General features: G+C 63.4%; 1 protein-coding gene across 1 annotated transcript in view; it reads left to right on the top strand.

Annotated features, from left to right (window-relative positions):
• The window catches only part of HSPG2 (heparan sulfate proteoglycan 2), an 87,146-nt gene that overhangs the window by 27,312 nt on the left and 47,790 nt on the right, over positions 1-12,044 (top strand). The window contains 10 exon segments of the mRNA XM_079128484.1: positions 2,095-2,230; positions 2,784-2,828; positions 6,777-6,886; positions 6,976-7,034; positions 7,282-7,442; positions 8,443-8,493; positions 8,843-8,971; positions 9,096-9,350; positions 9,425-9,544; positions 11,878-12,009. Coding sequence (XP_078984610.1) covers positions 2,095-2,230; positions 2,784-2,828; positions 6,777-6,886; positions 6,976-7,034; positions 7,282-7,442; positions 8,443-8,493; positions 8,843-8,971; positions 9,096-9,350; positions 9,425-9,544; positions 11,878-12,009 — 1,198 coding nt within the window.

Raw genomic sequence — 12,044 nt, 5'->3', positions numbered from 1 at the left:
TTTACCCTGTGGCAGCCAGAGTCCCCTAGACTCTGTGTCCGACCTGGAAGGAGAACCTGAGACAGGCCCAGGATCAGTTGTTTCCACCAGCTCCGGAGGCTCTAAAGACCCATGGACGTGGTGCAGGAGGCCTTGGGCCACCACCCCGAGGGACAGGCACTTGTGTGGTGGGGAGAAGAGGAGGAACAGGAGGTGCTGGTACCCGTGGACCATGGGCAAGGGGTGGCAGGCTATGAGGACAGTAGGGTGTGGCAGGACCAGTCTCACCCCAGGCCTCTGAACACCAAGCCACTAAGTGGCACCCGGCCCCTGTCCCCAGGGGGCTCTGGGCCTAGGAAGGGGCTGCAGATAGACCCCCTGGGGTGGGCAGCTCCTCCAGAGCAAACCTTGGGAAGAGGCTGGACCTGGCAGGTGCTGAGGTCCCTCCATCCTCTGAGGTTCTGGGCCCTGCAGGTGCTCTACCTCTGAGCCCCAGCCTGTTAGGTTTTATTTTGAGATGGGGTCCCAGGCTGGCCTGGAACTTGCTATCCTCCTGCTTCAGCCTCCCAGGTAGCTGGGATTACCGGTGTGTGCCACTGTGCCCAGCTTTGGTCAACTCTATTGATTCAGTTTTATTTTTTGCATCCGGGTCTTGAGCTTGGTGCTGAGAAGGTGGAGATGGACCTGTCACAGCCCCTGCCTTCCAGGGCTTCCCTCCCGGTGGGATGCAGACAGGGGAGGGGACGAGGATGAGTCAGGACAGTCCCTGCCTCCTCCCCATTGGGCAGCAGTGACCCACGGAGGCACCTGCTTTACTGGCACAGGTTGTAGTGAGGACGGGGTGGGCACAGGTGGGGCCCGGCACCCAAAGGCTTCCTCATGCCCCTCCCTGCCACCCCAGCCTTGCCCTGGGCCCAGGCAACTGCTGACCCCCATCTCCGCATGAGACGTCCCCAGAGGCTCCTGTACACGGGCTGGTGTTCCTGCCTCTGACTGCCGAGCCCTGAGGAGGGGCTGTAGACAAGGGAAGGAGGGACGTTCCAGCAGGCCGAAGGCGGTTGGTGGGGACGTGGACCGTGTGGACATGGGGACGGGGCAGGTGGGGTGGACGAAGGGGGTGTCACTGGCTCCAGTGTCCTGCTTGGGCTTCACCTCTTGTCTGGCCGGTGGGTTTGGTTTTCACAAATGCTCAGCCAGCCAGTCCAGGCAGGGCTGAGGCCCTCACACCAGGACATCTGGACATGGGTGAAGGGGCCACAGAGATTCCGGGCCTGTTTTTGCTTGTGGTCTCCTGTGACCTTGGGCTCCCCTGGGTTTTTCTTCCTCTAAGTTACCTGGAAAACCTTGGAAGCATCTAAGGGGAAAGCGGCCTTCACTGCCCACACCCGGGAGGACGTGGGATTGCCAGGGCCTTCTGCTCCTGCGGCGGGGCAGGGCCTCACGCTGCCCACAGGACAGGAGCCGGGCAGAGCTTGTGCTGGGCTCAGCGTTACCCTGAGGTCACAGGGAGTTGACACCACTGCCAGGCCCCAGCCCAGGCGTGGAGGAGCCTGTCTGTGGCTGAAGGTGCCGGAGCTCACTCTTCGGGCAGCGGCCACTCCCTGCAGCCTGGAAGTTTGGACCAGTCGAGGCGGCAGAGGGAGGTGGCCCATGGGGTCGGGGAGGAGCTGCTGTTGGAGGAGCAACCTGGGCCCACTCACCCTTGACTTGCTGTCCTCTCTGCTGACCGGCTACGCTTCCGCTTGCCCGTGGCCCCTGTCCTTGCTGGACCAAGTCACCCCATAACTGCTGGTGTCCTCCCTCCACTCAGTCATATCCCGGTGGTCCCTTGCCTTCTCCACAGAAAACGGAGCCATCGCTACCTAAGTGATCTTTTTATCGTCTTGCAAAATCTGCAGCGTTGGGTCCTGAGGCCTCCAGAGGCCAATGGGGTTTGGGGAAGCCGAGTCAGAAGCAGTGGCTCGCCCCAGCCTGGCCCCCTTAGCCACACGAAGTCCCATTTTACTGCTGGGTGGCTACGGGGTGGCCTCCGGGTCCTCCCTGAGGTGAGGGGAAGGCCCCAGGACTCGGCAGCAGCTGGAAGATAGGACTCAGTGGGCTCTGTCCTCTCTCCAGGTGACCCGCGGGCTCAGGGCCTATGATGGCCTCTCTCTGCCTGAGGACACGGAGTCTGTCACCGTGGGCAGGGCTGGCTGGAGCTACTCATACCTGTCTGACGACGAGGACCTGCTGGCTGATGACGTGTCTGGAGGTACCAGGGGCACTGGCTGGGAAGGGGACGGCCGGGTGGGGTCCTGATTTTTCCTCTGGCCCTTCCGGAGTCCCCGTGAAGTCCACCCAGGCAGGGCCTCAAGAGATAGGTCAGGTGCATCCTGAGCCCTGGACCCCAGAATCCTCCACTCACAACCTCAGTGACCCTGGGCCGGTCACGACTCCCCTCTGCAGCCTGGGAGCATCAGTACCACCAGGACAGCACTGGCAGGGCACGGTGCGGGCGATCGCACGGCCTCTGCCCCGCCTCCTCCTGACCTCCCTGGAGGCCAGTCTCAACCGACCCCTCCGCCCCAGCCATCAGACAGATCCCTGAGTCCCTGGAGTTTGGGCCCTTGGTCCACACCCTCTGATGGAGCCCTCTAAGCTGACTGCTACGGGCCAGCTCTCCTGGACGTGTGGAGGAGAGCAGCCCTGCCGTTCCCATGGCCCTGGGCTGCCATGTGCCGGGCCCACAGTGTGCCTGACAGCTGCAGTGCTCGGTGACTGTGCAGATGTCCTCGTTGCTGAGTATGTCTCTCTTTCCTTCATAGATGGCCTGGGCAGTGGGGATCTGGGCAGCGGGGACTTCCAGATGGGTAAGTGGCTGGGGGCATCCTGTAGGTCCCCAGTGTGCCCCTCCCTGAAGCTCCAGAGCGGGTCTCCTGAGCGGAGTACTGCCCTCCTGGGTCGAGGGCCCGAGGCCTCCCTGGGCGCACCCTGGCCTGCAGTCCCTACGAGTTCAGGGTAGCAGGCTGTGTTCGGGCACCGGGAGCAGCAGCACCAAACACCAGGTTTTGATGGAGGCTGAGACCCAACCAGCTACAAGGCCTCTTAAGCGGCCTGGGCTTTCCCGGGAGTAGGTCACTTCCCCAGCTGGCTCACAGGCTCATGCAGGTGGGCTGGTCCGGGCAGGAGGGCTGGTCCGGGCAGGAGGGCTGGTCCCAGCTGGCCTGTCCTGACCGTGACCTCCCGAACCTGGGCTGGCCTCTGCCTCAAGTATAGGTCGGTACAGGACCCAGGAGCCTGCTGCGACCTGGGAAGGGAGTGTCAGGCGAGCCCAGGGACGGGCCATGGGGGTGGATACCAGGGCATCCCTGCCTCCTGCCAGGCCAGCCGAGGCCCCCTCTGATGCGCCCCGCCGTTCACAGATGCCTGCAGCCCCTCCTGTAGGCTGCCCACGGGGGCAGCTCTGCCCTCTCTGAGTGGCCCTTGCCAGTCCACCTCTTTCCTAAGAAGCAGCTGTGAGGACAGAAGAGGCCAGAGTTGGGGGAACAGGGAACAGCAGCTGGCCAGGGTTGGGGGCAAGACTGGGACCTGAGCTTTCCTTGTGAGTGGACTGACCTGCGGCAAGAGGCGGGGCCGTCACCCTCCAGGGTGAACCCCGGGGGCAGCAGGTGTGACTCCCAATGCCCAGGGTCTCAGCGTGGCCACTGCAGGCTGGTCTGTGCTCTTCAGGGAGAGCTGTCCTGGCTCTGTGGGCCCTGGCTCAAGCCTGACCTTGGGATGCAGGCGCTGGGATGGCCCTGCCCGCCGCCCCCCTCCCCGGGACCCCTCCCACCTGCCTCCCCGTTTCTTCCCGTCCGCTGAGCTCCTCTGTCTGTCCCACTCCGTCTGTCCTACCCTGGCCTGTGTCCTGGGCTCCCCTCCTCTGCACTCCCGTCCCTCTCTCTCCAGGTCTGTCCATCTCCCACGGCCCTCCCTCCTCTCACCTCCCTCTCTGTCACCCCTCTGCAGGCGCAGGGCCACCGCTGTGCTGGCGTGATGGTCTTGGAGCCTGATAAGGGGTCTCGTCTCCACCAGCGGCCAGGCCCGGGCAGATGGGAAGCCACTGTCCCTCTGCCTCCCTCCCCGTCCTCCCTTCCCGTCCTCCCTCCCCGTCCTCCCTCCTCGTCCTCCTCTGCTCTCCTTTCTCCCATGAGTTGCTCAGGAGGCTCGTATCCACCTCAGGACTGGCTGACCCTGGGCTCCCCCGAGGGACCAGGGAGAGCCAGGCTGGAGACCCAGCCAGGGTGCCCGGGGAGCTCTGCTGGGGATTGGCGGGGTGGCCTGCTCAGGGCTGGCTGGGTGGGTGGGTGACCTACTGCACCGCAGCGCAGGGCGCTCTCCTCCCCTCTCCTGCCTCAGGTAGGGTGGGAAGGAGGCCAGGAAGGGGAGGGCTGGCCAGGGCCGGCACCCAGAGCCTCCTGGCCCCCAGGCGGCCTCCGGCCCCTAGCTCCAGCACCTGCTTCCTGAACCCAGCAGGCCTCCCCTTCTGCCCTAATGCTCAGACCCCAGTAGCAGGGTGGCAGCCGGGCTGGGAGACCCAGGTCCTGCCCTGCCCTGGCCCTGGTCTGGGAGAAGGGAGGGATGGGGTCAGGCTGGCGGGTCGGTGCCCTTCCCAGGCCCTCGGAGAAAGGGGCTTTGTGGAGCTCTGGCCCCCTCCCCTGGGAGCAACGCATTCCTAGGCAGAGGCCCGGCCTCCTCGCCCGCGCTGGGCTGTGGGCTGAGGCCAGGGGCTGGGTGGGGGACTCTCAATGGGCCTCTGTGCTGGCTCACAACAGGCCTCTGTGGCTGAGCTCACGGCCCCCACAGTCTGGCCCACAGAGCCCCACCCGCCCAGCACCCAAGAGCCCAGCCCTGCTGGCCCTGTGGCTCTGAGTGGGCCTTCGTGAGTGTCCTGACTCCAGGCCGAAGTCCCCTCCTGTACCTGCGCAGCTGACCCAGCCTGGGGCCCTCAGCCTGAGCAGCAGAGGGAGAGCGTCCTGGCTCTGAGGCCTCATGCCTCTGGGCCTGAGGCACCCAGGGGCCTCCGCGCCGCCTGTCTGCTCCCGCAGTCCGCCTACCCCTGCTCCTGTGTGGTTTCCTTTCTCTCCCTGCTGGAACGTGCTCCCCACAGGCAGAGTGTCCCTCTGGAGCTCACTGCTGCCTCTCCTGCCCGGTTGCTGCCCAGCGCACAGTAGGCCTAATGCAGACTCCTTCTGGGAGTGGATGTCTTTCTTGGATCCACGTCTTGGGTTTGTTCTAAAGACAGCTTAATGTGGGCACCCGCATGGTGCTCATCTCCCGCTGACCTCAAGCGGCCTCCCCAGCACTGCTCCTACCCTCACGGGCCAGGTGGGGGCTGGGAGCTCAGAGGGTGGACCCCTTGCCGGAGGTCACAGGGCTGTCAGGGGCGCCCCTGAGCTGCACGGCCTCCATGTGATGCACCCACTCCGTGCCAGGCTGGTTCTGAGCCCTTTGTGCAGATTGAAGGGTCTTCTGTGACTCACAGCTGCTTGGCTTTTATAATGTATGCCTTGACTGACAAGCACTGTGAGATTTAATGCATACAAACATTTTGTACATAGTAGGTGCTCAAGAAATGATTGTGCACATGTGTGTACACATACACCAGTGTGTGTGTGTGCGTGTGTGTGTGTACACATACATCAGTCTGTGTATACCACGGGCTGAGGGTGTGAATTGAGTCAGCCATTAGTTAGCCAGCATTTACCGTGTCCTAGTCTGTGTGTGTGACCCATTTGCCACTGAATTTATTTTGTATTTGTAACACGTCTGAACTCAAGAGCATAATGACTATGACTACAAAGTGTCTAACGTGTAGCTCGTACTGAAGAAACAATGGTGCGCAGGCGTTCGCACCAGGGTGAGGTGACCTTTTCAGCCGCCTCTTAGAAGCACCTGCTGGGTCCTCGCACTCTGCAGGTGCCGGAGCTCAGGGCCATGTCGAGCCAGGGTTCCCTCATGGAGCGTCAGTGGTAGAGAGAATGTGGCCTCGGTTTCTGGGTCCCAGGCAACTGCTCTGTGGCAGAGGCTGTGTGTGAGCACAGGGGCATGGGGTGTGCAGCACCCAGAGTGGCAGATGCAGCGGACGTCCCTACTTCACTGGAACAGAAACCAGAGATGGGTCAGTGCCTGAGAGGTGGCTGGCTCAGAGCGACAGTGTGGCCAGGCACAGTGGATGGTGCCTGAAACCCTGGCTGTTCAGGAAGCCCCAGCAGGAGGAGCTGGAGTTCAAGGCCAGCCTGGGCAACAAAGCAAGAGACTTTGTCTCAAAAAAACAAAACAAAGCAAAAGTGCCACCATTGGTACTGTCCGTGTGTAACCCAGCGGGGTCTGCGCGACGCGGGGAAGGTGCTGCGCTGGGGAGGCAGAGGTCTCTGGCCCAGCCCAGGCAGCTCGGCAGACTTCCCGGAGGAGGCCATGGCTGAGCCACGTCCAAGAGACGAGCAGAACCCGCCAGGCTGGGGACACACATCCCCGTCACACACGGGACTCGTGTTGGGCAGGCCTCCTGCAAGCCACCCGCCTTGTCCAGCCTTCCTGAGCCCCTGGGGTCCCTTCTGCGTCATCACTTGGTTTCTGGAGGAGCCTGTTTCCCTGTTAGTTGAAGCCTCCATGTCAGGTTGGGACCTCTGCCATGAGCCTTGGGCAGGCCCTGGGCCGCCGCACCTGTGTTCCAGGGGAGAGCGGGGCCACACACAGGCCTCCGTCAGCCCCTGGGGGCCTCCTGGGCCACCACGTGCCAGGCCAGGCCCTCACCTTGGCACCTCTCCCTTCTCCAGTTTATTTCCGGGCCCTGGTAAACTTCACGCACTCCATCGAGTACAGCCCTCGGCTGGAGGACGCAGGCTCCAGGGAGTTTCGGGAGGTGTCCGAGGCTGTGGTGGACAAGGCAAGATGGAGGGTCAGAGGGCCCCAGGGGAGGGGGGCAGGACAGGGCGCGGGGAAGCACCGCGGCTGATGGTGCTGTGTGCTCCCCAGCTGGAGTCGGAGTACCTGAAGATCCCAGGGGACCAGGTTGTCAGCGTGGTGTTCATCAAGTGAGAAGGGTCCCGGGCTGCTGAGGGCCTGGGGCACCTGGGGCTGGGAAGGCGGCCGGGGAGCCTGGCACGAGAGGCCTGATGGGAGAACTGCTGTGGGTGAAGAGCCGGGAATTGAAGGAGGGTCATTTGGACTCTAAATGGCCCTGCTTTGGGCTGTACTGGGTGGGGCCTGGGCCTGGCGGGACCTGAACAGAGAAGCCTAGGACACAGGTGTTTCCCCCTGCTCATGCCCCTCCACCCCCAGGGAGCTGGACGGCTGGGTCTTCGTGGAACTGGATGTGGGCTCAGAGGGCAATGTGGACGGGACTCAGATTCAGGAAGTGCTGCACAGGGTCATCTCCCGGGGCTCCATCGACTCCTATATCACCTCCCCCCAGGGATTCCAGTTCCGACGCCTGGGCACAGGTGAGCCTGCTCCGGGACTTGGGGTCACCTACTCTGGTTTCTTAGACTTGAGTGAGTCCCCTTCTGGTGTCTCTGCTGTGGGCTTTCCTGGGTTGGGCTTGTGCCCCACTAGGAACAGCGTTCACTACCTCCTGAGCCTGCCCCGTGGGTCCTGTGCAGTGTCGGCTGGGGCGGAACGCTGCGTCCTCAACACGCACGCGTCAGGCCGATCGCTGCTCTCCACGTAGACCCCTGTTCACTGGCCACACCACCAAAACCGCACGCAGGACAGGCCGCGCTGGACAAGAAGCCACAGGTGTTTCCAAGCACCGAGGGCGTGCGCTGCCCTTGTGTCCGGGCTGCTTCGCAATTCCCGTGAAACAGTGTCCTCAGTTTTGGGGGATGAGGAAGCTGAGGCCCAGGAAGGAAGCGGCTTGTCCACATTCACACAGGCAGACAGTGGAGAGGCGAGAACGGAAACCAAACCCTGTGTCCCTAACCTGTGACCGGGGAATAGGAAGAGACCCGAGGCTGGGAGACGGCAGGAAACTGGCCAAGTCTCACATGTGCTGAGGCTGGAGCCTGGCCTCGTGCTCAGGGTGGGCCCAGGCTGCTCTCATGCGCTCTCTCTCCCGTTTTGATCCCCGTCTTTTCTTCTCTGTGCGAGTTCTGCTTGGTTCCTCTCAGGCTGTGATTCTCGGGCCTGTCTCCATCCCTCTCCAGAAAGGCACTGACACGCCACCCCCTCTGACTCAGTGGAACCCAGAACAGAACAACCCGTCCCTCCATGGTTTAGCCCAGCCAGGAGAGTAGTGACCTGTCACCCACATAAAGCCTCGATTAGCGCATCCCCAGACCAAGCTTGCTTTGTTGGCCGCCCCGTCCCAGGCCTAAAGGTGGCGGACCCGCTCTCGTCACTCACCTTGCAACGTCCTCCTGGCCAGAGGTGGTGGGATGGGCTGGCTGGGCCCTCGGCACCAGGCCCAGGTGGGATGGCTGCTGACCGCACCTTCCTTTCCAGCACAGACCCCCCCACCCCCGCTGGCCGCTGTGGGGGTTGCAGTGACACCAGGTGAGAGTGTGAGCTGGCTGAGGTCCAAGGGGACACCTAGAGAATACAATGGATGGAGGGAGAGAAGGACGAAGGCCAGATGGCTGGGCAGAGCCTGCGGGCTGCCCCTCTGGCCAGGCTGTGGCCTGCTCGCGTGTGGTGTGGTGGCTGCCTGCATGTAGCACGTTGGTGTGTGTGGGTCTGCAGGGGTGGGCGAGGCCACCGCCACATGTCCTGTGCCTGCGTGTGCTATGGGTGTGCCCACCAGGCGCTCCTCGTGCCCGCCGTGTCTGCCACTCCCTGCTCTGGTGCCCGTGCCGCCTGGTGGCCCGCAGCTCCTGCCTGCGCCCTGACCCCCTCTCCCCCACAGTGCCCCAGCTCCCCAGGGTCTGCACCGAGACAGAGTTCGCCTGCCACAGCCACAATGAGTGTGTGGCCCTGGAGTACCGTTGTGATCAGCGGCCCGACTGCAGGGACATGTCCGATGAGCTCGATTGTGGTGAGTGGCTGTCTAGGTGGGTGACGGCCGGAGCCAGGTGTGGCAGGGAGTGGACATGAGGGGCATCGGGAGGGTCTGAGGAATGTGGGGCAGCGGGAGGAACCATCCTCTGCCCTGTCCACAGAGGAGCCCGTCCCGGAGCTGGGCTCCCTGCCTCCCTCGGTGGTGGAGACGACACCTCTGCCGCCCTGGCCAGAGGCAGCCACCACGCGGCGGCCACCCGATGCCCATACTCCCCAGCCTCTGCTGCCCAGCCCGGGCAGGCCTGGGCCCTGCGGGCCCCAAGAGGCCACGTGCCACAGTGGGCACTGCATCCCCCAAGACCACCTCTGTGACGGGCAGGAGGACTGCCCGGATGGCAGTGACGAGCTGGACTGCGGTGAGCACGGGCGGGGTGGGGGCCGGTGGGGGCGCGGGGCATGGGGCTGCCGCTGAACCCGCCGCTGCATGCAGGAACCCCCCCACCCTGCGAGCCCAACGAGTTTGCCTGCGGGAATGGGCACTGCGCCCTCAAGCTGTGGCGCTGCGATGGGGACTTCGACTGTGAGGACCGCACCGACGAGGCCGACTGCCGTGAGTGTCCGCCCCCAAGGCTCCTGTGCGCCCTGCTCGGGCCGTGTGCCACCCGCCTGATGGCATGGCAAGGCCCCGGGCGGGCGTCGGGCCGCAAGGACTCCTGCCGAGCCTCCCTTGAGCCTCTGTGACCTTGAGTCTCTTTGCTGCTGTGTCTGCCTGGGGGACAGATGAGGGACGGAGAGCTGACAGGCCAGGTCCCCTGGATGACAGGAACCTTGACGGATGTGTGCGTGGAAGCCTTTCCCTCTGGGCCGGCTTTGTCCGCTCTCTGTGGCTGTAACAGATCACCTGAGACTGGGTGCGTTATAACCAATAGCAGTTTATGGGACTCAGCTGGGAAACCCAGGACTGAGGGACCAAGCTGGTGAGGGCCTTCCTGCTGCTGCCGGTGAGAAGAGGGAGAGAGGGCACGGCCATCCTGAAGTGCAGCTCCCTCCTGCAATGGTGGCAGTCACCCAGGCATGAGTGCAGGGCCCTTGGGACCCAGTCACCCCTCAGGGTCCCGCCTCCAACACTGTGGGTTTGGGATGAAGTTTCTCACACATGAATGTGGACAGTCAGACCACAGGACAGGCCTGGAGTGTGTTCTTCTGAAGCTGGTTCGGCTATTTGTCCCTCCCTCATCCAGCTCTCTGGCCACCTGGTCATCCGTCCAACCCTCTTCCCACCCACTCGTCCAGTCGTCCAGCCTGCTATCTGTCCACCCAGGGCTTCCCCCAGCTACTTACCCGTCTTCCCAGCACCCTCCCATCCCTCCCTCCGTCTGTCCGTCCGTCCTGTCTCCATCTCCCCAGCTCTCTGTCCATCTGTCCGTCATCCCTTCTTCTCTACCACACGTCTCTCCTCCAGCCACCTATCCGTCACCTATTCATCTTGCCAGTGCTTTGGACGCTGTTGATATCATGGCAGTTAAATGGGTGGGGAGGCTGGAGAGTCAGACGCCACATCAGGTGGCCCTGTGTCGTGTCCCATGGAGTGTGGCCTCACTGACCTGGAGGATCATCTTCTGGGTGCACGATGACGTTTCTGCTCTCGGCTGGTCCAGCCTCTCCTTGCCTTCCGTCATCGTCCCTTGTCCAGAGCAGTCCCTGGGGAGGGGTGGCATGTGCAGGCTGGCCGAGTCTGATGACACTGGTCCTGGGGTGCCCCCTCTGCTTGCACCCGCCCCCCGAGAGAGCGGTAGCCCTGGTTGAGAAACCCTCCTCCAGGCCTCTTGGGAGCGGCCAGGACAGGACCAGTGCTGATAAGGCCCAGAACAGAGAGGGTGTGGCCCGAAGGGCCTCGGGTTCAGTGTGCTGGGGTAGAAGCCCCTGAGGTGCCGGCGGCTCCTGCTCCTCCGCTGTGAAGAACAGCGCCTGCTCCTGTTCTGGGCCCTCTCCCTCCCTGCCTCAGGCTCCGCCCCCTTCTCCCTCCCTGCCTCAGGCTCCACCCCCCTGGAAGAGCCTTGGTCTCCTCTACTGGAGATTCCTCACAGGGGCCCAGGCCTGGGACCAGGCCAACCCCAGGCCTCTGGCCAGTTGATGGGTGTCTGCCTTGGGTCAGGGGCCTCCCCTGCGCCAGTCAGTGGGGGTACAGACAGCCTGCAAGAGGGCCCAGCTGTGGCAGGTTCCTTGCCGCAATGGTTCAGTAGAGGGAGCAGTATGGGTTACCTGTGTTTGCAGGTATCAGCCCCTTTCGGGGTCTTGTCCATTCAAGATGGCACTTCTGTCACTCTGAGGGTGGCTGAATAGATGAGGTCTGGGTGTTAGTCTGTATTTCATTACTATTGTGAAAATACCTGAGGCAGGATAACTTGATAAAGAAAAGAGGTTTATTTCACTCACAGTCTGGAAGGCTGAGAGTCCAAACGGCATCATACAGGCTTTGGGGAGGACCTCCCCCACCCGCCCCCTGTATCACCTCCTAGCAAGTGGCAGTGTAGGAGTGTGTGTGGGAGGAACAGGAGACAGAAGAGACTGGGCTCCCACAGTCCCCCCCAGGGGCACCCCACAAGGCCCCGCCTCTTAAAGGTCCCACACCGCCACATCACCCGGCTGGGACCAGGCTCCAGGCCACAGCAGCCTGAGGACAGCGCCGGGCTCTGACCTGCAGGGCGGAGGTCCGTTTTGGGAAAGCAGGGGGCAGACTGAATGTGTCCTGCTGGACGGGACGGGCACTGGGCCTTGTGGTGGCAGCAGAGGCCGGGCCTGGTGAGGGCAGCTCACCAGGGTGAGAGAGGAGGGTGACCCTGGGGACTGCTGAGGAAGGTGGCCAGGAGGGCGTTCAGGTAGTGGGACAGGGTGCCCCCTCTGGGCAGCGCCCCGGCGCCCACAGCCCTGCTTTGTCCCCAGCTGCCAAGCATCCGGAGGAGGTGTGCGGGCCCACGCAGTTCCGCTGCGTCTCCACCAGCACGTGCATCCCCGCCAGTTTCCACTGCGACCAGGAGAGCGACTGTCCCGACCGCAGCGACGAGTTTGGCTGCAGTGAGCTGGCCCCTCCCCCACCAGGCTCCTGGGGA

The sequence above is a fragment of the Sciurus vulgaris genome (genome assembly GCF_902686455.1).
Source record: "Sciurus vulgaris genome assembly, chromosome: 1".
In the NCBI taxonomy this organism is placed as follows: domain Eukaryota; kingdom Metazoa; phylum Chordata; class Mammalia; order Rodentia; family Sciuridae; genus Sciurus; species Sciurus vulgaris.
Note: the sequence above shows the minus strand (reverse complement) of the source record. Positions and strands in the feature narration are given on the sequence as shown.